General features: G+C 49.9%; 1 protein-coding gene across 1 annotated transcript in view; it reads right to left on the reverse strand.

The window, feature by feature from the left end:
* TMEM132D (transmembrane protein 132D) overlaps positions 1-24,254 on the reverse strand; it is a 558,090-nt gene that overhangs the window by 395,632 nt on the left and 138,204 nt on the right. The window contains exon 2 of the mRNA XM_047093229.1: positions 12,879-13,770. Within this exon, the coding sequence (XP_046949185.1) occupies positions 12,879-13,770 (892 nt within the window). The remainder of the gene's footprint in view (positions 1-12,878; positions 13,771-24,254) is intronic.

Raw genomic sequence — 24,254 nt, forward strand, 5'->3', positions numbered from 1 at the left:
GACAAAATATTTTAAAATTTGGCATGTATCACACACGCGTGCATGCACACACTTAAGTATATATAAAGCACTGGTGGAAATACACACACACACACACACACACACAGTTTAAAAAGTGTATCATGCATGGACATTTTAGAAGACAGTAAGCAAGCCATGTACAATAAGCAGCACAATGAAGAATGTCTTTGGAACCTCCTGTATGTTCCTCCCCATAAAATCCTCATCTTCCCCACTGACACCTACTATTCTGAATCTGGTATTCATTCCCCTGTTCTTTTACATTTGCGCCTAAATGAATGCATATATCCATCATCCACGAGCCGTTTGTTGTTAATTCGATGCCTACATCACATCTTCACAGAAACGTACTTTTCTGCAACTTTCGATTCCGTTCCATAGTAGAGATCAGGGGTTGCTCACACTGATGTCTCTCGCTGTAATGGAACAGTCTTCATGAATGCGTGGGATCCCACTGCAGGAATGTGTCCCAATCTGTTTATCCATTATCCTGGCAATGGTCACTTGGGGTCTGCCATTAATGACAGCATGGCTGCGGATATTGCTGGGGGCCTTCTCGCAGACAAGTGCGAGAATTTCTCTAGGTTCTATACCTCAGAAGTGGAAATTTCGTGTCACGGTCTATGCTTATCTCTCCTATTATGGGGTAACTCCAAACCACTTTCTTGTTTTTCAATTGACATCCAAGTTAGTTACCATAGAGTGCAAACATGATTTCAGGCATAGAATCGAGTGACTCATCCCAACAAGTGTCCTCCTTGAAGTCCCTTGCCCATTCAGCCCATCCCCCCACGCACAACCCCTCCAGCAACCCTCTGGTGTTTTCCTCCGACAGCAAGAGATGAGGCTTTTCCAACAACTCTGGAGAGGAGGAGGCTGCCTGACTCTTGGCAACCGGGTGGTTATAAAATTGAAATGCATTTTGGTTTTAATTTGTTTTTCCCTAATTTCTGGTGAGATGTTGTATTTTTTCTTAAATTTATTGCTGCTTTGTGTTTCCTCTTCCGAGAGAGTCCCTAACCCATTTTTCTATTTGTTTATCTGCTTTTAATTGTTGAATTCTAGGCATTCTTTATATATTATGCATCCTAATTCTTTGTCGGTCTGATGTGTTACAAACACCTTCCCCAAGTTTATGGTTTGCTTTTTGATTTTAAAAAAGTACTTATGTTTCACACGTAGTCAAAAGTATCGCTGTCCCCTTGGTGGTCACTGTTCCGGTATCTTCTTGAAGAAATCTTTTCCCCGCAGAGCTTATAAAGACTTCTTTACTGTTTTCTTCTACATTGATTTCCTTTATTTCCCCCTCTGGATACTTAATTGATCTGCAATTGATGTGTATAAATGGCATGAAATAGAGATTGGGTTCCTTTCTTTCTCATTTGGATAACACCCCAGTGCCATTTTTGAAAAATATATCCCTTCTCACAGATCTATAATGGTAGTTCTGTCACACGAAGTCTCATATTTGCATGGTTATGGACTTTCAGCGACCTATCTGCATTTGTCTTCTCTTTAGTGTTTTACCCATCCTTGGCCTTCTGGTCTTCATACAGATTAAAATTCAACCTGTCAAGCTCCTTGAAGGATATCCCAGCTGGTATTTTTATTAGAATTGCATTGCCCCTACGTAGTCATCTGGGGAGAACGGACACTTTCACAACATTCCGTCTTTCTGTCTCTGAACACAGCACACCCACGTCTTTAAGTTCTTAGGAATATTTATTCTGCCTGAACGATTAGCTAACTATTTCATTATGATTGAAATTTCATAATTAGGTGATACTTTCGTATTGATTTTTTTAACTTTTTTTTTTTCTGCAGCATTCCTTAGTTGTAATTTCCGTTTTATGCTGTTTGGGGCCTCAATTCACATATTAGCTCTCTCGTCTACCTTACTGCCTCTATCTTTGTTTTCTTTGCATATCTGAATTCTTGATATATTAAGTTCATATTCTTTTTTAAAAAAACTCCCGAGCCATTTAAGCACTCACAGAGAAGTCTCTCCGTTTTTTCTCTTGGTTTACGTTTTCTTCCAAAATAAATTCGTCCTCTTATGTTTGTCCTTCTTCCCTTCCTTCCCCGTCCCTTCCTTCCTTCCTCCTTCCTGCCTGCCCGCAACGTATTTACAGAATGTCCTGCCATCTGTTTTAAGCGGGTCTGTGTGCAACCTGGACAACTCTGACCCAGACCCAGGCCTTCCATCAGCGCTGACGTGCTGTGGATGAATTTCACTTGGCATGCTTTATCTTTCAAAATGTGTTATCAACACCCGAGCTTTCAACAGCCTGGGGTCAGGGAGAGAGGAAGAGAGCGCAGTCAGGGCTTGACGGAGGGAGCCCTGTTCTCCCTGTATGCAGCTATTTCCAAATACTCCATGCCTGAGTTCACTCAACCCCGTGTGCACATCTTCTGCGCGCTTGGATAATCCTGGGCTTCAGGTGCGTACTCCAGTTCACCTCTGCGTCTTGGACCCTTGCCCAACACAAGAAAGGGAAAAAAATACAAGCACTGATTTTTCACCTACACACAAGGAAGTTCACAGACTGGAGACAAATATATTATCTTGCCCCGCTGTGTTCTCTCTCTGCTGCCTGTAGGTCTTTCGAAGTTCGTATCTTATTTATTACATTTTCTGTGTCGCTCAATTCATTTCTTCCCTGCCTGAGACCTTCGGGCCTGTGCTCCCAGCTGAGACCGACACAGATGAGAACCCCGATGACTGTCTTCTGCATCTGGAACAAGGTGGAGTCCATCAGATGAGATATTCTGTTTCCATTAAAGGTATCTTCTCAATGGGGCGCCTGGGTGGCTCAGGTGGTTAGGCGTCCGACTTCAGCGCAGGTCATGATCTCACGGTTTGTGGGTTCGAGCCCCATGTCGGGCTCTGTGCTGACGGCTCAGAGCCTGGAGCCTGCTTCGGATTCTGTCTCCTTCTCTCTCTGCTCCTCCCCGCTCACGTTCTGTCTCTCTCAGTCTCTCAAAAATAAATAAATGTTGAAAAAAATTTTTTAAAAAGATGTCTCCTCAAAGTGCTACCCCCACGTCAGGGATGAGATCCCATAGCAGACAACCGACCAGAGCACTTTCATACACAGTAGTGGTAAGAGGTGCAGAACTTGCCGGAAGACCGGCCAGACAACGGTGGCGCGACCTGGATGTCCACACCTGCGGGACGCTGCTAGCTATCCTGGGTCGGGAGGACACAGCACAGAGCTGGGGCCGCGAGGGGCCAATGGCAAGGTCTCCCTGTAGGAATTGGAGCCCGGGCACGGCTGCCCCACGGAGGGGCGTTCACACCTGAGCCGGGACCACAAAGCGAGCCAGAAGACGATTACGCAGACTTCGTCTTCCCACACGCAAGATTCCTGCCAACGGGTCCCCTCGGCCACGTGCACTCAGAAGCCCGACGCGGTCCGTGTAGGGCGTGTGGGGAACGCAGGTTCTAAGGCGGACCCAGTGGAGCAAGAGAAGGTGGGAAGGAGCTGAATAGCAAGTGACCTCAGGCACCTGCTCTGCTCCGTCCTCCGTCCTTGGCGCGTGTGTCACGACCGCTGCTCGACAAAGTACAACACGGTCTTCTTACACACGCCAACCTCACGTACCAGAAGTGGGAGCAGGGCTCTGCTGGGAGGTCGAAGCGTTCCCCCTGGAACTTGCTGAGGTCACCGGCTGAGATCGCTGCCTGGTCTACAGCATCCCAGAGAGTTTCTTTCCCTCGTGCGTCTGGGGCCTCGACGGGATGGCGAGAAGCCCGGGCCCTCCTGGTCCCTCCCTGTCCGTGCAGACGAGCTGGCCTTCTTATGTGGCAGCTCAGGCTTCAAGAACAAGTGCTCCTGGAGACCCTGGGGGAAGGTCAAAGCTTGCTGCGGGCTAGCCTCGGACCCCCAGATCCTCGCGACTGCCCTGTTCTACTGGGAAAGCGGTGCACTGAGGTCGGGGCAAGGTCAGGGGGACCGGAGCCTGCCTCCCCATGGGAAGGACGTCGGAGATGCACAGCCATGCTGAGCCCATGACCCTGTGGTCTCCCCTCACAGAGGCTCGTGGGAGGGGAACACACGCGCTGTGGGTGGATGCACGGGGCCGATTTCTGGAAACTTCTGTCTCACTCTTTGGCTCACCCCACCACCAGTCCTTTCTGTGTCTGTTGATGCTGGTATTACTTCTGCTGATGTACTTTTTCATCCACTGACTTTTTATACCTTCAGATTTGGGAGGAGGGAGGCTGACGTCTGGCTTCACTCTACCTTCTCATTCCAGAATATGCTGAGTTAGTGGCTTCCCTCAGTCATCCGGGGAAATGCCTTGCATGCAGCTTTAAGCACGCATGGCTTTTATTATCCTTTCCGGTTAAGGCAGACGTAACGTGAACCTCGTGTTAACTCCGCCCTTTGCAGAGTAAACTGACAATGTTGTTTGGGACTCCGGGTCACGTCTGCACTTCAGCCGTTCCCTGACACACTTCCCGGTGGGTGGGCTACTTACTGAATGCCCAATCCGATGCCACACGATACGCTCAAGGTTCCCTGTGGTCTTTGACTTACACCCCACGACACCAGAAACTGAGGCTCTGGGAGCTTGGATGGCCTTCCCAGGGCACAAAGTCAGGGACAATGCCAGGTGCCTGGGGCCCCGGGCAACACACCCTGTGCCCTCCTCCCAGACCCCATGTGGTCTCCAGCAGGTGAACTCGGCCCTTGGATTTGAAAGTTCTGTTCCGCATCATAGCTACCACGTGTGACACGCTGGGACAGGGCCACCGCAATCTGCTACCGTCCCTCAGCCGCCGAACTCGCCGTGACCGGGGGTCCCACCGGAGTGGCTGATGCTGGACACACCTTCGCCGGACTCCTCTGGAAAGCACTGGCCTGCGTGGGCACCTGCTCCCCACAGCTCGATCCCTCGGGGAAGGGCCCCGTCCGGGTGATCTGCTCGCTGTTGAGTCCCCAGCGCCAGGCTTCCCACTGGACAAACGGTTGGGAAACAGTGAGAACACTCCCGGGAACTCGTTCTCTTAAGTGACGTAGAGGCTGAGCCTGCCCCCCCAGCCTGCACTTGCGAAGACGAATTTTCTAGCAGGTGCTCTGGGGTGTGTGACAGCAGGGGTGTGTTCGCAGGACGTTAAGTCGATGTGTTAAGCTCCAGGGACTCTGGCAAGTCGTGTGACCCTCTGTGCTTCCGTTTCCCCCTCTGGAAAGGCGGGTAATAACTGTGGCCAATTCATAAGGCTCTTTCGAGGATTAAATGTGTAAAAACCATGTGAATCACTCTAAGCAGGGTCTGACACAAATAACAAGTGTTGGCTAGTATTATTTTTAAACATTTCTTTAAGTTTTTTTAATGTTTGCTTCATTTTTGAGAGAGAGAGAGAGAAACAGAGTGTGAGTGGAGGAAGGGCAGAGAGAGAGGGAGACACAGAATCGGAAGCAGGCTCCGGGCTCTGAGCTGTCAGCACAGAGCCTGACGCGGGGCTCGAACTCACGAACCGTGAGATCGTGACCTGAGCCGAGGTCGGACGCTCAACCGACTGAGCCATCCAGGTGCCCCGGCTACTCTTGTCACCATGGTTCCTACTGTTGCCGTGTTCCGGGGTCTCACATGGCTCCCGGGCCCCGCACGTCCCCGCTGGCTTCCTCAGAGGAGCCTGGAAGCGATACCCACACAGACAGAATCTGAATGTGCAGGAGGAGGACTGAAGACGCTCCCTCCAAAGCTGCTGACCCAAGACCACCTGAGACAGGGACGTCTCCATGGAGACTTTCATGCGCAGATGACATTTAGGGCCAAAACCCATGTCTGACTTCTCCTCGCCCAGGCATAGGGTGCCCCTCCACAAACGCAGCCCTGTGCCCGGAGGTTGGGGGGCACATGCAGAATGAGCCAGCCTGAGCCTGCTCACCCAGATCTGCGGACTGAAATCCACCCCCCGCCCAGCCCTGGGCCATCAGAGCGCTCCAGAGGGTGCCGGCACCAGGGCCCTTTCCCTCCCGCGGCTCTGAGTCTGGTTGACAAGGGGACCATGGGTGGCCCCACGACGCAGGTGAGATGACGCCGAGGCACTTCTAGGGACCTGGAGGTCAGCCCAAAGTGACAGGGGCCAAACAGGAGTGGCCGGGAGTCTGCAGAGTCAGACAAGACCACAGAGCACCCGGCTCAAGACAAGGTCTGTGTGTCCGTCCCGAAAATAACAGCAAGGATTACAGCATTTAAACCCAAAAGGCTGACCATCCTAAGAAATCCCTTTTGTAGGCATTCCGGCTGGACCGGCCCTCTGGTGGAAGGACGGACAGCAGTTTCCAAGGCCGTACCCGCACATTCTGCCAAAACCACATCCACACGTCGGTCCACCCGTCCCCAAGAGAACCTTCCAGAACCACGAGGAAGACGAGAACCGCCACGTCTACTCAGGTCCGCTCATTCTGTCTCCTCTCCCACATCCCTGGATGCGGTGTCAAGAGGCAGACACTGGAGGGGAGTGTGGAGACCCTCTTTCCTGTGCCCCCCCAGCCCCCAGCCGGGTGCCCTGGTGCCCAGAGCAAGACAGGAGCGTGTGGAATGCTTTCCTGGGCTTCGCGGCTTTCCCCCTTGTGGCTGTTTCCCCGGTCAACGGGAAGAGGAAGTCCATGCCTGTGGCTGACTTTCGCTGACCTTGACCTCACGTGCTTCCAGTGCAAGCCGCGAACGGTTTCTGCCTCACGGAGCAGACGTTCTAGTGGAAGAAAGAAGGTACGTTGCGTGCGGCTTAAAAGATTCCCAAGGACAACGTGAGCGCACGGAATGTCGCCTTCACTCTAAACTCTGAAACTCCCTGGGGGTAAGAGGCGAGCTCCCTCTGTAGATGTTTCCTTTTGTCCCCAAGGACCAGAATCTCACTCGATGGTCTTTAACTTGCTGGGGTGCCTTCTCCCGCAGGGCACGTGTGGCAGTATCCGGGCACACTGTGGGGGTGTCACTACTGGGGTTTCTGTCCTTCGTCATCTCACAGGTGCAGGCCAGAGAGGCCGCAGGACACAGGCTGAACCCCCACCCCCAACAAAACACTACCCGATCCGAATGCCAGCAGCGCGAGGCTGAGAAACCTAGCCCGCTCTACTGGCTTATCACCCAAACTGTAGAATCAATACCCAGACGCCCTTACGGAAACAAACCCATCACCCCTGCAGAACTCCGAGGGACTCAGGCAGGTATGACGGCTTCAAGGAGATGCAGTAATTGCGTACCTCACTCTAATTGTGAGCGTCCCTCCAAAGCAGGCAGCGCCGGGAGCAGGGGGACGGGGGCGAGGAAGGGGGCAGCCTCCCGGTGGCGGGGCGAGGGAGACACGCCCCCAGCCGCTGGCAAGGGTACCGTCGGCCAGGGTGGGTCAGCCGGGTAGGACGCATCCCTGATGCAGTGCGGTGACCGTGGTTCTCCACCTCCGTGGTTTCAACCCCATGCCCCTCACAAGGTCTCGTCTTGAGAAAACCAGCAGAAAACCACCCCTCCCACGGCCCCCGCCCCTGGAGGCACATTCTTCACATCTCCCTACAGTAAACTCTCAAGATTGCCAGGGTCATCAAAAACTATGTGTGACTGAGGCACCTGGGTGGCTTAGTCGGTTGAGCATCCGACTTCGGATCAGGTCACAATCTCACGGTCTGTGCGTTCGAGCCCCGCGTCAGGCTCTGTGCTGACAGCTTGGAGCCTGGAGCCTGCTTCGGATTCTGCGTGTCCCTCTCTCTCTGCCCCTCCCCTGCTTGTGCTCTGTCTGTCTCTTAATAATAAATAAACGTTAAAAAAAATTAAAAAACAATGTGTAAGAAACGGTCACAGGAATCTCAGGAGACCCAATGACCACACGTACATGACATCACGGACAGGCTCCTGGAACAGAAAGAGGGCAACGATTAAGGGAATACGAATGAAGTGTGGATCATTAATTGTGACAAATGTAGCATACTAACGTACGATGTTAACAACACGGGAAACCAGCCGGGAGACTGTCCTACACGACTTCACAACCTTCCTGTATGTCGACATCTATTCTAAAGCCAAAAGCTTTTTTTTTTTTTTTTCAACGTTTATTTATTTTTGGGACAGAGAGAGACAGAGCATGAACGGGCGAGGGGCAGAGAGAGAGGGAGACACAGAATCGGAAACAGGCTCCAGGCTCTGAGCCATCAGCCCAGAGCCCGACGCGGGGCTCGAACTCCCGGACCGCGAGATCGTGACCTGGCTGAAGTCGGACGCTTAACCGACTGCGCCACCCAGGCGCCCCAGCCAAAAGCTTCTTTAAAACCGACGGAACGCCCTCCTTTCTCTGTCCCCCTCTCACGCGCTGTCCACCCCACATGAGGCCGTTAATGCCCACTAGCGTCCCAGCCACGGGTGTCAGGGACCTCGCTGGGGTTTGGGGAGGCCCAGCACGCACCCCCTTTCCGAGGGCACCCCAGGTTCCCCATGAGGGAAACACCTCCTCCCGCGGGAGGCGCTCTTAGTGACAGGCAGGGAATGGCCGGAACCTATGTCTCATTATGGGAGCCACACCGGGCCCCTGTGTCACTCCGGGCACAGGCAGCAAAAGTAGACATGAGAGCCAGCGGGAGCCTCCCGAGAGTCTGTGCACCTGTTGTGAGCACGACAAGGACAGATGAAGGGGTTCACGCTGGCGGGTGGGAAGACGTGCTGGGGGTAGGCTGTTCCGTCCACCTCTTCTCAGACGCGACGCCCGGTGCCCCTTCTCTTATTAATTCTTGAGACCCACGATATACATCCGGCAAGCCCTTTATTTATGTATTTTTCTTAAATGAGCCAGACGGAGATTTATGGTCTGCAGCTAAGACTATCACTGGCTACAACAAGGGCATATCTTACCTGGAACAGAGTAAGACGAGGGCCCTATTCTAGGTCAGGGCAGGTTCAAAGGCTGCACCCTTCAAGTGAATTGAGCTCAGGGCCAGTCTCGAGCCACCACATTATCCTCCAACAACCTCAGGATCTGGCACAGAGGGCTTTTCAAGCCACCACGAAGCCCTTTCGAGCCTTACCCATCCCGGGCCCCCTTTCTCCCCTCATCAAATATTCTATGTTGTTCTCTCACGGCTGCCTTCACAACCCTCATCTTTGCAAGAACACCTCCTTGGTAATAATGTCTAATTCAGAGACGACCTCGCGTCTGACCACCGTGCCAGACACGACGTATGTCACACGCTCTTGAGCGTTTAGCGAGGGACACGGCAGAGACCTCAGGAAACTGCCTGTGTTCGTTCATAATCAATGATGTGTTCATTCACTCACTGGTTCAACCAACTTAAGAGTATCTCTGACTTTGACAAAAGCCCCCATTCATCTGAGTTTTGTGCCACTGTTCTGGACCTTTCCACCTGCACTTCCCGGAGTGGTCGGGAACCAAGCTCACATTATGCAAATACTTGCCTCTAGCCCCACGTTCAGATCTGATGACCCGGACCCCTTTCCAACTGACGTCCTGAGGGGAAAGGAATGGAAGAATAGGTAGGGGGCATGTGACAGAGAGCCCACATTCTCTTCTTCCTCCAGACACATAATCAGGTGATTAGAGACCTCGGATGCTTCTGAAATTGGCCCTCTGTGGGGGAAGAGACGGGACAGAACAGGAGGCAAGAACACAAAGAAAGAACCCAACTGCAATGGGACGCTTCAGTTGTCTCCTTGAAGGAAAACATTTCCTGAAATTAAAAGGGATCCTTAGATGTCTAAGGAATGAAAGCATTTATTTGTTTTTCCTCTTTTGTGGAGCTCTGTCCGGGAGAGCAGGAGCTACGAGGGAGAAGACAGTTCCTAAGATGACGAGAGCCCCACCCAGTTTTCGTCTTCTCGACAGTTAACACACACACCCGGGCATTAACACACGCACGTATACGTATGCACGCATATGCACACACGCATGCATATACATACACACCTGTGCAAACACACCTACACACAAGTACACGTGTGCACACATATCCGCACACACCTGCCCACATGTACACACACCTGCACACACGTATACACACACCTGCCTGTATATACACCTTCACACACGTACACATATGCACACATATTCACACACCTGCCTACACACACATGCAGACATGCACACTCCTGCACACACACGTACATGTATGCATGCACCTGCTCACACACATCTGCACACACCTACACATATGAACACATCTGCACACACCCACCTGCACACACATGTACACACATGCACACATACCTGCACACACATGCACACCCACCTGCACACACACACATGCACACACACACAACTAAGGTTTTAAACCGCCCTTCCTGATGACTTGCAGGACACAACTGGATTCCTGCCCTGTGTGTTAGCCCTGGTGCCACACTCAGGTCACAGGCTCAGAACAAGCAGGGGAGGTGGCAGGAGGCAGTGAACCACTCTCGGCAAAGAGCTCAAGGGGCAGCAGCTGCATGGACTGGAGGGCCCCTTCCTGCTGGTGGCACTGAATTTGGTCCCCTTCCCACTCTGGCCATCCTTCAGTAGCCATGGATGTCCTGCTGACACCTGACCTGTATACCTTAAGCCCACCCCTGACTGCGTGAGCATGTCCTCATGGAGCATCTAGAAACAGAAGTCACAAATGCAGACAAAAGCCCCCGAGGACACGCGTCTGGGTCCTTCAGGGTCATTTATAGCAGGTGGCCAGCCAGACGGAGCAGACCCACGCTCATTCTGAATATTTGGAGGCTATACTAAATTAGTGTCAAACTGACTTCATTAAAAAAGACACACGGTCTTACTACTTTCTAATGATGAGAAATCAGACTGAACGCTAACAGCTCGACCAGATTCAGGATCACCTCCAGCCGTTACCACCAACCCCAATGACTCACCAGTAACGACAGCGTGTGAAGGATGCAGCAAACACGTTATCAGTGCTTTCCAAGGGGCACAAGGTGTGCCCCTCACCAGGTTCAACACACATATATGAACATTAAGTTCACAATGATCGTGACCAAAAAACTAAACTCTTTTACCAATTTCTAACCAGGGACTCTGAACAAACACACCTCTGCTCCACACCCCAAGTGCTCAAATCTTTACCTTCTAAGTGGCCACACCGGGGTGTTTCAAATGTGTCTGTTTCTGATTTTGCAAAGATGTGGGCTCCTCGGATTATGTGGCCCAGCAATGCCAATTTCCGCTGGCTTTGTTACCACTCGCCAATGACCGAGCGGCCCTCAGGACTCTGATGACCATGCACCTCCCATGGTGTGTGGGAGGCGGTCACCAGCTACAAAGCTTTCTGTGAAGTGTAATACTCCATATGCAACTGCGTCCCCCAAAAAGCTGGATGTGGACATCATCTCCTGGAGAGTCAAGGCTTCAAGAGGTTTGGGGTTTTCACCCTGGGTTCGGGAAATCAACAATCAGCGCTTGGCAAATCTACCGGACGGCAGAGGGTCCAAAACCACCCAAGAACAAAGCTCCCCTTATTCCAAACCTTTGCCTTGTCTCAACAGAACAGCTCTCGACATCAACAGCCACCTCCACAAAGAACACTATAGAAGACCGTATGTGGAGAGGCAGAGAACAGAGCCAGCAGACCTGTGACCAGCTGCATCCAGGTCTGATTCCAGAGGACGGAGGGAGAGCTAATGAGGCCTCAGCCCCGCAGATGTGTTTACGTGACCTAAATCCCTGTGGTCAATCCCCAGCCGTGCCGCCGGCCCACGCCGAAGGTTTGACCTGCCGGAATCAGCTGCGTTCAACCGTGAGATTAATGTTGTGCATTAGTTTCTGTTCCTTTGGTCAAGATTAAGAGGTCATAAATCAACAAAGCTTAAATGTGCACCGTATAAGCAAAAGAATGAATCTGTTCTGAAACTCACCCACCCCTTCACAAAGCCAAAGAGAAAGGGGAGAAAGAAAACAAAGAAAAAGCAGGTATTAAGCCCGCGTGGAGAAGGACGAGAGGAGCATCACCATGTGAACTCGAAAAGCCGCACAGACGCTGGGTCTCACGTACACTAACAGCCCCTTTTCAGGGATCATGACAAATGTCATTACCTAGCACGTGAGACCGCGTCACTGCGCTCGCTAACAACGTCAGGGCACTTTGAGTGACCCGATCAGTCACGCCCAGATAGCTGTATACTGAAGTCTGTCTTGTGTTTAAAACAAACAAAAACCAATCTAATGAAAATCCAATCAAGCCAAGGCCAGTAGCTTCTGTGACATATTACATCCCAAAGAGAAAACTAACCCGTTCTCTCCCCCCAAAGTACCCAGTCCTACGTTTAAATGTCTTCTTGTCTTTGGTACGCTCTTAAGTAAGTAACACTCTCAACAAATTCTACTATATATTCTTCACATGTTGTGCTCTTTTATATTTCGAACACTGCGTTCTACTTCCAGAGAGAAACAGAGTGAGGCTGGTACCGTATCATACTGAGAGCTCACGGGCTCGGAACAGACTTGAGTTGGCAAAACCCTATCGTCTCTCCTTCCGACAACCATCGTGATCCCATTCGCCGACTCGTTTCAACTGCGAGCACCGGGCCCCCCGATGCTCCAAGGGCCCCAAGGGACCTCGCTAGCATTCCTACAACTTCCGAGGAGACCCCACCCTCAGGCAAAGGCGCACATCAACGTCCCGCGGGCTGCTCTGGGAGGGCCCGGACCATCCTGTAATGAAAAGGTCTTCACCACCAAATTGCCTACCGGGAAAGGACAGCCCGTTCTATTTTCCCAGAAAAGGGGGTTCATAAAACTTGGGAGGCAGTAACTCAGCGCTCGGGGTCAACGAGTGGGTCTCTGGAGGCACCGTGTGGCCTCAGAGGCACATGGACAGGTGCGCACGGACAGGTGCCGCCGGGGAACTCACCTCAGCGTGAAGCGATCGGCGCTGCAGTTTCGGGACACGGCCACAGGGAAGGTGAGCACTTCGCCCTGCCTCGCCGTGCGGGCCGAGTACCGGATGGCCACGTTGCTGTCCAGACGCAGCTCCCTCAGGGCGGGCCTGCTGCCCGTCTGGTAGAGGAAGACGCTCCCGATCCTCTGCAGGCGGGGCACGGCCTCCTCCGGCCCGTCCCTCCCCGGCCGGATGGAGTTGCCCTTCCTGGCGTCCCCGCCGCCGGCACAGTCCCCGCGCCCGTCCCCCGGCTGCACGGCATAGTAGAGCTCCACGGGGCTCCCCTCGGGCGGCCCCGGCGCCTTCTTCCTCCCGGCCAGCACGGTGGGGGGCCCGAACCAGCCGGCCAGCAGCTCCAGCTCGGCCACGCACAGCCCCAGGGCCCCCTGCAGCCGGCAGCCGGCCCGCACCTCCCGGGTCTCCCGGAAGGCGAACACCCGCAGGCAGGGCAGTCTCTCGCCCGGGCTCCGCGCCGCCCAGTCCCGGCCCAGCAGATGGAAAAGCACCTGCACCTTGGGGCGGCTCAGGTACACCTTGTCCCGCACGATGTGCGCCCTCAGCTTCCAGTTGAGGGAAAACTTGCTGGTGAAGCCGAAGGGGCTGGAGGGCAGCATTAAGTCCTGGGGCACCACCTGCTCGATGGAGAAGGGCCCGTAGCTGGCGTTCAGGACGGGCAGCCGCTTGGATTTGTAAATCAGGAAGGATTCCACGCGGGACTGCAGGCTGGAGTTTCTCATGATGTCCTGGTTGGCCTCCTTCAGGAAGAAGGACACGTCGGTGTTCTTGATGTGGTAGGTCACGGGCAGGTAGGTGGGCAGCAGGGAGAACCTCTGGACACTCTCCAGGACCCCGCGGCACTCGGTCACTGCGGGAGGGAATCGGGGCAGAGGCGTTAGAAACCCGGGGCGGCATCTCCGCGTCCCTTTGGTACAGATCACCCCCTCTGTCCCCACCACCCAACTCTTTACCCAAACCTTCTAAATCATCCACTCACTTGGTACGAAGTATGTCGCTCTTATTTTTTTAGTATTTTTAAAGTTTATTTACTTACTTGTTTTGAGAGAGAGAGAGAGAGAGAGCGAGCAAGCAGGGGAGGAACAGAGAGAGAGGGAGACACAGAATCCCAAGCGGGCTCCGCACTGTCAGCTTGAAGCCCGATGAGGAGCTCGAACTCACGAACCTGTGAGATCATGACCTGAGCTGAAACCAAGAGCCAGACGCTTAACTAGCTGAGCCGCCCAGGCGCCCCATTGAGTACGCTGTTTTTAAAATGGGGTTGTGCCTAAAACTTACTCTCTTTGCTCAAAGGAGAGGGCATCTGGCATCGGGAAAGTCTTAAGAGTGTGCAAGCACCAGAAAGAGGAGGCTGTTCTCGTTAGCTCCGTCGGACAGACGGACGCTAGGTGGAGAACTCACTTCCTCAGCGCGGGGACTGAGGCTGCGTCCACCTCCCACCCATGACACACGTAAGGACACGCCGGCCACTGGGAAATGACAAGGGACTCGGGGCAAAGGGAAACCAAAACGGGCCACGACAATCACGCGGATGTCACGCGCACCCCTCGGGGTTATGCTGAGAAATGAAAAGCCCAGAAGGATCTGCTGGGAGCAGCACTCCACAGTCACAGGAGAGGACCTGACCACGGCACGGCAGACCCGCGTGTCCCGAGGCAACCAGCCCCTCGCATCACAGCCGCACCCCCCCCCCGAAAGCCATCTTGATAGTAGTGCACAAAAGGTATTCTTTTCTTCCCTCGCTGAACACAGCCCTCCGTCAGGGAGCGGGGGCAAAAACCCAAGCTGTTTTTACAGTACGCCTTATTTTCTGTAAGAAAAACACAGACGCAGAAACTGCACAATGCAAGAACCAATTTAACAGCTTTTAGAAATGGAAATTATTGGCCTCGGGAACACTGACTTTCCAGGCAAAGTTCCACAAGTCACACAAAGCCCTTCTCATTAGTAGCCATGTAATTATCTCTGGTTATTCCGCGATAAAAGCTACTCGAGCCCTGACACTCATTGTGCCAACCTGCTTCAAAGGCCCGTGTGAACACCTGTTCCGGCACACGACGCCTCCCCGAGTCTGGACCCCTCGCAGCAACTGTCTGCGAGCAGAAGACAAAGCAAAGGACTCAGAGGAAGGGGTCCTGTGCCTGACTCTGCTGTACGTGTTTGGGAGGTGACAGGCGCTGAACCTCTCGGCCCCTCGGGGGCCGGTCTGCAGAGTGAGGGCCCCGATCAGGGCACCGAAGAACCGTCCAACCACAGCACTGCCGGGAGCTAAGCTACACTCACTCCACTTCTGGACGCGAAGCCGGTTCGCGACGGACGTTCGTCCCGAGTGTAGCGACAGTCGCGAGTGAAGAACTCTCTCAGTCCCACGGCTTTGTCAACCCCAGGCCAGGCGGAGTCCCAATCAAGCAACAGGGTTTGTGTGGTGCTGACCCAGTGGAAGCGGCCGAAAAGTGAGCAGCTGTGACTGACCGGAACAGCGACGTCATATGGTTCAACCTAATAAGGAGGACTTTCTGTTCCCCAAAATCAGAATATCAGAGGTAGAACCAGACTCTTTCATTCCTTAACAGGATTGAATTTTTTAAACTTTCTGGACATCATTCGGGAGTCATGTTTCCTATCCTCCTGTATTTTCCCACGTGAGTTTTAGTGAAAACAGAGAACACGGAGTGGATCTGCCGCTAATGTTCTGGACTGAATGCTTTGTCCCCTGACTGGCGCCCCGTCCCCACCCTCTGCTGCGCTCCCGCCACGCTCAAAGTCACTTCTCTGGAGTGCTTCCCGGACTGCATGATTCTGGGCCACGAGCCCCATCCACGTCCCGCACGCCCCCACGCAGGGCGGAAGGGCGCCCAGAAAATTTCGGGTACCCAATAAATATTTGATGAATGTGTGAGTGGTTGGGCCGACAAATGAATTATGCCGTTAACATTACAAAGAGCGGATTATACGTTTACAGCGGGATTTTAGCTGCTGTCTTCTGTCCATCATCTCTTTATAAGCGGAATCCTCGATCCCATTACGGGCTCCATGAAACATTAGCGATGTGGGGCCAAGGAAGACACAAGCTTCTCCAGGCCATGAGATCTCTGAAGGACCTACATCAAAGACACAGTGTCTCCTGATTCTTTTTTTTTAAATGTTTCTATTTTTATTTTTGAGACAGAGAGAGACAGAGCATGAGCAGGGGAGGGGCAGAGAGAGGGGGAGACACAGAATCTGAAGCAGGCTCCAGGCTCTGAGCTGTCAGCACAGAGCCCGATGCGGGGCTCGAACTCACGGACTGTGAGATCATGACCTGAGCCGAAGTTGGACGCTTAACCGACTGAGCCACCCAGGCGCCCGTCTCCCGATTCTTAAAAAGACACCTGGGCACTCGACAGAACAACTGCCTTGAGCCGCCCACACCAGCTTCTCATTCCTTCCAGAAACTGCCAAAACCAAACCACCAAGTTACAGAAAGTTAAACATCCACGGTAGACACCGAAACTGTGTGCACTTTCCTGTTGAACCCCTGACCCCCACTCCTTGAGGACACCAAACTTAATTGTGCAACTAATTACATATTCCAAGGGCAATGACTACAGGTCCTCCGACTTTATTTGGGAAAGCAATAAGGGGAGGTCACAGCAAACATTGTTGAGAGGGAAGCAATTTCTAAGCTTTCTTCCGCAGGTGGCTTACTCGTCTTTTTGCCTGGTATCTGACCCACATGTTTATTGCTTAAAAGCGCTCCGAGTTGACCTAAAGCTAGTGTTATTTCTTTGTCCTTCCTTTTTTCTTTTTCTTCCTTCCTTTCTTTTTCTTTCTTTCTTTCTTTCTTTCTTTCTTTCTTTCTTTCTTTTTCTTTTTCTTCCTTCCTTCCTTTCTTTCTTCCTTTCTTTCTTTCTTCCTTTCTTTCTCTTTCTTTCTTTTTCTTCCTTCCTTCCTTTCTTTTTCTTTCTTTTTAACCAAACTGCAAAACTCAGGCCAATTCCGTTCCACAGTGCACAAAACGGACTAAGAAGTAAAACTCATTACCCTTGAATCCCCACGGGGTGGCTACTATAACCTAAGAATACCAATTCTCCATCAACATGAGCAAGGTGTCAGATAACCAAGAAGCCATGCCCAGTAAAGCTCAATTAATAACCCGTTAAGAAAAAAACTACATTTGGTTTTGAAGCCATGGCTTTAAACAGTAATTTGAAGGAAAGCGACATGTTCCCATCTTAAAGCAGTTCAGAGTGGCATCAGAGAGACTTTATATTAATTCTAGCATTTTTGAAAAGATAACTTTTCCCTAAATAATAACTTTTAAGAAAGATGGGGAAGATGGCAATTTGAGCACAGACTTTCATACTCTCCTCTGGGTGGGCCAGAAAGCAGTAACGGAGGGCATACAGTAACAAGTAGAAGGGTCATTACCTGCACTGACCATGAGGTTCAGTCTGCACGCCAGGAACCATGGGAGGTCCCGAGAGATCACAGGGGTTCTAACCCCACCAGCAAAAATACAGGAAGCCAGGATCAATTTCCAATAAACAGAGACATTTCAGGGCCATGCTTATAAAAGGAAGTAAATCAATGCGTTGTTTATTTGAAATTCAAATGTAACAGAATTCCGTATCTTTATTTGCTAAAAATCTGGGATCCTAAGCAGAGCAGGCAGCCGGGTAGAAACTATCAGATATTTCTCTTTTTTTTAATGTTTATTTATTTTTGAGATAGAAAGAGAGATAGAGAGTGAGTGGGGGAGGGACAGAGAGTGACAGAGAGAGGGAGACGCAGAATCCGAAGCAGGCTCCAGGTTCTGAGCTATCGGCACAGAGCCCGACGCGGGGCTCGAACCCATGAACCACGAGATCATGAACTGAGCCAAAGTCGGACGCTCAACCGACTAAGCCACCCAGGCGCCCCTAAACTGCTTGCTGTTTCTAGGAGCAAAAGTCCTGAACCCCATGGATCCTGTGCACTTGGTGAGCTCCCGATGCTGGCAGTGAACTTTTGCAATTAGCTGAGTTGAAAAACCCAAGAGGAAGCCTGGCCTCTCGCATAGAAAGCCCCACAGAGTCAGGGTGTCCTGCTGACAGGGAACAGAACGTGAGACAAAGGCTCCCACTGCTCCTGGGATGCACCCAGGCCAACCCTAAACTGGTCCAGAGCACAGTAGCTGGGCATGTCCACAAACCCAGTGCACCCTTGCACTGCTCAAGCTGCAGGGCCCCCCACACAGGGTAATGAAGGATCAACACCCCCCCCCCAGGTGAATTTCTGTCATGAACATTAATAGAAGAAAGAAAACCAGGGACAGAAGAATGCACTCCATTGTGTGAAGGGAAATTTCCCTGCAAGAGACTTCCCTCCTACAGAGACAGTGAAACAGAAAAAGCAAAGAAACAAAAAGCAAAGAGGAATGGAATCCACACGCAAAAACAGCAAAGCAGAAGAAACAAATTTAAAAAGGCATTCAAGAGGCCAAGGAAGGACACAGCTTTGAAGAATACTCATCAGAGGGGAGGGACGTGCATGTTACCCAGGACAACTTTTAAGCTCCCCACAATTAAGACCGTCTCGGCCCTTTGCCATTTCTAATGCGATAAAGACTAAGGGGTAAGAATCTGGCAGTGTTAAAAGTGAAGGGTTTAAAATGATTTCAGAGGCAATAAAACAGATTTGAGAAAGCAGAAAATTGAATCTATCATATGAGAAGGGGAACTTTGGAAACCTTCCCTAAAGGTAAATGGTAAAACACAAAGAAATTAAAGCGGCCAGGGACAGACTGCCAACAAGTGAGTCACACATCAGTTGTACAGGGCAGAGAGTGGGGCTTTTGGGGAAGACACCAGAAAAAGCCAAAAGCAGCATCGTAGAAAGACAACCGAGAAAAGAAAACGTTCCTGATTAAAAACAAAAAGAAACCTATTTCACCTAATTTCAAGGAAGCAGAGATCTGATTCCACACACCTCCTACCTGCCCCCCCACACCCCACATCCGGTGACTCCAGGCCCTGGGCGCCAGTCCCCCACGGTGGCAGCACGTAGACCATGGAAAGAGACAGACCTTACGGATCAGGGGTCACCCTCCCCGTCTCCTCCCAGAGCCAGCTGTTAAACGTTCCCTGTCTGACGACTGGGGTTTCGCTCCCCACAAGCCACTGGGCTCTTACGGCTTTGCTGTTGTCCTTCCTGTTTGTTGTTACCCCTAAAAAGGTTTCCGCGGCTAGGCAATGACTCCCACGTCAAATCTGTACCCTGCAGCTCACCGTTCACAACGTCCTGGTATTTATAATGGTTGTAATGGCCGGTTATAATGGCCTCTCCCGCAAAGCAAATCTCTAGCTGGAAAGATGCCATCTGTCCCAGCCTACAGCACTGCTATCTGGGGCCTCCGCTTCTAGGCAAGTCAGCCCATTCATTCACCCCACTCCCACGGGGTCTCCAACACGTATGCAGTCCTTGATGCTGTCTTTCTCCTTGGGTATGCAGCAAACCCCCTCCAAGTGACTTAGGTAATAATTATGCTTCTTTACTTCCAGACGCTGTCCTGTATACTCTAGAGGGGTGGGTGACCCCGCGATGCTCAGCAACCCCACGTGGCAGGTGCTCTGTATCACCCTTACTTGGCAGTGAGGAAACGGAGATGCTGAGAAGCTGAGTGGCCTGAAGTCACGCAGGTGGTTAAGTGGCAGACACGATTCTCACCCCAGAGTCCGGCTCCTTTACCACCACACAATGTGACCCTCCAGGAGCGAGTCAAGGACTCAGCCCTGTTCTGTTCGTCTTTCCATGTGAATCCATGCTTTTCCTAGAATGTGGCATGAGTGTCAATGGCACCACGATTGACGATTCCCAGTGGTGCACAGAAAAGCATATTTTTAAAATCGCAATGAGCCAGGCATCTCTCTTAACAAATACGGGAAACAATGTAATTCCTACATCACGTCCAAGAATCTTGGATAACACTGCTTACGTTGACACTATGGGAGGTACATCATGCTAATCTGTCTACACCGGCAGCATGGATTACAAGAAAAGGGCTTAAAGAACCTACTGCTGCTCAAAAGTTATGAAAACAACACATGTGGGGCCCCCGGAGCAAGCGCAGAGCTGGGCAGTTTGGGGGCTTTATTACCTATTCATGAGAATGTTAGCTCCAGAAAAACACATGAGTGGTTCTTCAGGATCTCTGTCAATAAAAGGACACTTTTAGAGACACTTGTGGAGAACTGCACCCCCCCCCCCCCCGCCACCGCCCCGTTTCCCTGAAGCACTGGGAATAAGGAAGAATGTCCCAAGATGGAGATTAACACGTTTCCTTTCCATGCACGGTCCTTAATTGGATTCCAAAACCCAAATTTGTTGTTTCAGATATTTCAGAGGCGAATCTGTCTCCATTTCCCAAGCACGTTTTCATGCCTTGAATGAGTCAGGCAATGGGCATTTTACTGCCGCTTCTCCAAGGAGCAGCCAGGGGCACAGGCAGCACCCCCCACCCCCGTGTAGATCTACGTGTGAGAAGCGTCCCACTTGAAGAATCATTTGTCATGAAAAACGGGTTGGAGGCTGTGAAGTTATCTTCAAAGCAAGACACGCTTCTGCTTCTGTGGTCACGGTGCCTTTCACAGTAGGGACGGACGCTGTCCAAGGTGCTGAGGAGACCAGCTTAAACAAGAGGAACAAGGTCTCCATTCCCCAGGACTCCATGTCCTGGTGAGAGGGGCACAATTAAAACACAAGCGATGAGTCCCTGCCACATGACCCAATGTAGCAGCAAGTGCCGTGTCGGAAACAAAGCAGGGCTGGAGGGTGGAGGGTGGCACGGCCAGTCACGTGAGACTTCCGCCTACGACAGGGAGAGGCAGTGAGGAGTTCTGTAGCCCCGTATGTATCACTCACATTCAGTCCTTGTCAGTCTTGACATTTCACGAGCTAAATGCAAAAGCCTGGAAATGGAACAGAAACTCCAACGGTCTCAATCGGGAACTCTCAACTGAGGACTACGGAGGGAACTGGTCGTTGTAGAAAGTCGTTTTGTGCATTGCTGAATATTTATCAGCAACCCCGGCCTCAACCCACCAGATGCCAGTAGAACCCCCTTGCTCAGCTGCGACAGCCATTCATACCTCCAGACATTGCCAAATAACCCCTCCGGGTACAGGTGCCAGATAAACACGGGCACTTATTTAAATGTGAACTTCAGAATAACAATGAATGCTTTTCTTAGCGTAAGTGTGTCCCAAATATTGCATAGGACATTCATTGTTTATCCCAAAATCAAATTTAACTGGAAGTTCTGCATTTTTATTTGCTCTATCTGGCAACCCTCATTAGGAAGCAAAACCACTCCTGAGAACCACTACTCCAGTTTTGCAATTTAAACACTATATGTATGCACACCACGTATGTATGTATGTACATATGCATGCATACCAGTAACAGATTTACAGGCCAAAAGGACACAATCAAATGCTCTGACCATGCAGATTAGTGAACGCACAATGGCAACTGACCTTCCAGACAATCAAAGATGAGATTAAAGAAACCAGGACCTGTTATTACCAGATTCTGAAAACAGAGCTAAAACTCTATTTTTGTCTCTACGAACACGACTAGAAAAGTCACGTTCAATATAGCGTATTTTTCCTCTCAGACTCGGCAAACAGTTTTTAACTCACAGTGAACAATGCTGTCCAGAGTTCAGCCACAGCTACACTGGTAAACAGGGCTTGGTGTAGAAGCATGTCTAGGGCCATATTGCCTAAAGATGACTGACGTATCTAAGAGAAAGTTGGCCTCATTCATCGTATGCTTTGCCATCTATTCCTAGACTTGAAAAAATAAGGAAATGCACGGGACAGTCTACATTTTAAGACTGTTCAGTGCAGTGTCAGACTTAAAAAAATGGCAACAAACTAAGTATCAAGTGAAAGTGTATATAACCACTCCAAACCCATTAAAACAGCCAAAACACAAAGTACTGACAACAGCAAGTGCTGGTGAAGATGTGGAGGAAAGGACCTCTCATTCATTGTTAATGGGAATGCAAAATGGTGCAGCCAATTTCAAAATCAGCTTAGCAATTTCTTACAAAACTAAGCATACCTTTACCATCCAATCCAGCAGCCATGCCCCTTGATAATTACTCAAAGGAGCCAAAAATTGATGTCTACCACAAAACCTGCCCACGAATGGTTGAAGCAGCTTTGTTCCTAATTGCCACAACATGGAAGCAACCAAGATATCCTTCAGGAGGTGAATAGATAAATAAATTGTGGTACATCCAGATGATGGAGTAGAATTCACCGCTGAAAAGAAATGAGCTGTCAAGCTCTGAAGACATAAAGGGACTTCATATGATCATGGCTAAGTAAAAGATGTCAACCTGGAAGAGCCGCATTCTGTCTGATTCCATCTACATTACATTCTCAAAAGGGCAGAACTATGAAGCCAGTAAAAAGATCAGTGGTTGCCAGAGAAGTCTGGGGGATATTTGAACAGGTGGAGCACAGAGCGTTTTTAGGGCAGTAAAAGTATCCCGTATGTTGCTATCAAAGTGCACACATGTCATTATACATTTGTCAACCTTATTCTTGCTAACCATCAATATTATTTGGATTTAGCATCATGTGTACATTTTCTGATGCTCGTCTACTGGTGATCCTCTTACTTCAAATGAATAACACCTCTGGGCATAGTTTATGTTGGGCTTTGTTGATGTAAATCATTTCCTTCACCTAAGTTATTTAAGAATATTTTCGCCACGTATAGAACTCTATCTAGATTGGCAATTACTTTCATTCAGCAAGCGTCAGTCCATCGTCTTCTTACATCCATAATTTATGTACATAAGTCTGCTGTAAGGCTCATATTCCTCTTTAGAAGATAATTGCTCTCTTGTGGCTGCTGTTAAGGAGTCCTCTTTGTCACCTGTTTTCAGAAAAATTCCTAAGATTTGTGTAGGGGTGTGTGTGTGTGTGTGTGTGTGTGTGTGTGTGAGCGCGCGCACGCGCGTGTGCATGCATGCACTATTGGGATTTCATGCTCCTTCTTGAATCATCAGCTTAAAATCTTTCACTAGTTTGGAAAAACTCTCAGCTGTAATTTCTTCTTCAAAGTCTTTATACCTTTTTATCTCCCTTCTCTCTCAGACTCCAATTATACCTCAGTTAGAACTTTACACAATGTCACATATGCTTATTACCATGTTTCTTCTTTCTTATTTTTTATATTTGTGTATTTTCCAAGGGTCTATTTTTCAGTCCCGATTCTCACTCCAGCTCTGATTAATCTGCATTATAACACATGTATGGAATTTTTAATCACATTAATTATACTTTTTCAGTCTAAAATTCCCATTGTATTTTATTTGGTAGATTCTAGTTTTCTGCTAAAATATCCTATCTTGCCATTTGTTTACTTAAGCATATGGATCCCATTTATTTAAAATTATATATCTAGTAACTCACCTCTAACATTTGTATTACCTCTGTGCATGTTTCTATAATCTATTTCATTCTTTTCATCTTGTCTTCTGGTTTACCTAGAATGTCTCTGTTGAGTGCTAGGCATATGAATAAAGGGTTATCCAGAATACCCAGATGGAGCTATATTTGTCCCGGATGATTCAATTTGCTTCTGGAAAACAAGTAGAAGAGGGTCATATCACCTTCATCCAGTAGGAGTTGATCTGATTTGAAGCTGGATTATAGTTTTTGTGAGGACTAGTTATTTCCAGTATTTTTCTTACCCATAAGGTAAAGCCTTCAAAAAATCTCTCTGAAAGCCTAGGGACTTTACCCCTATTTCTTGGCATAAAGATAAACTACTTTTGTTTGCCCAGCTCCACGACATTGTGAAAACTTCATTCAGCTTCCAGCCCCTTAGCTACTACTTTCTTCTCAGCTTTTAAGTTTCTTTGTCTTGTACCAACTAAGCAGAAGCAAATGTCCTGAGGGGAAACATCTCAGGATGTTGGATTTGCCACAATGTGCCTCCCTTTCCCCCGGCTTCTTTACTCCTTAATATCCCGTCTGCCTCCAAAGCTCACTAATGCCTTAAAGCATTTCTTTTTTCACTGTATTATTCAGCTTTTCTACTCAGCAGGAAGTCTGGTCTACCAGCCTGAAGCAAATATCACACAAGTTATTATTGCTTGAATAAAATGCGGATATGTAGTTTATAATGCAAAAATGCATATCATATTTTATAGTCTCTAAGATCCCATTAATTTTTAAATAAGCCATTATTTTATGTGCCACTAAGAGATTAAAGTATGACACTAAGCTTTTCATTTTTCTATCGTATACTTACTGAAAATTTATTTACACATAGCAGCAATGAATTATGAGC

The sequence above is a fragment of the Lynx rufus genome, unplaced genomic scaffold, assembly GCF_022079265.1.
Source record: "Lynx rufus isolate CCGP_SWC_20201006 ecotype Redwood Valley unplaced genomic scaffold, mLynRuf1.p SCAF_33, whole genome shotgun sequence".
NCBI lineage: Eukaryota > Metazoa > Chordata > Mammalia > Carnivora > Felidae > Lynx > Lynx rufus.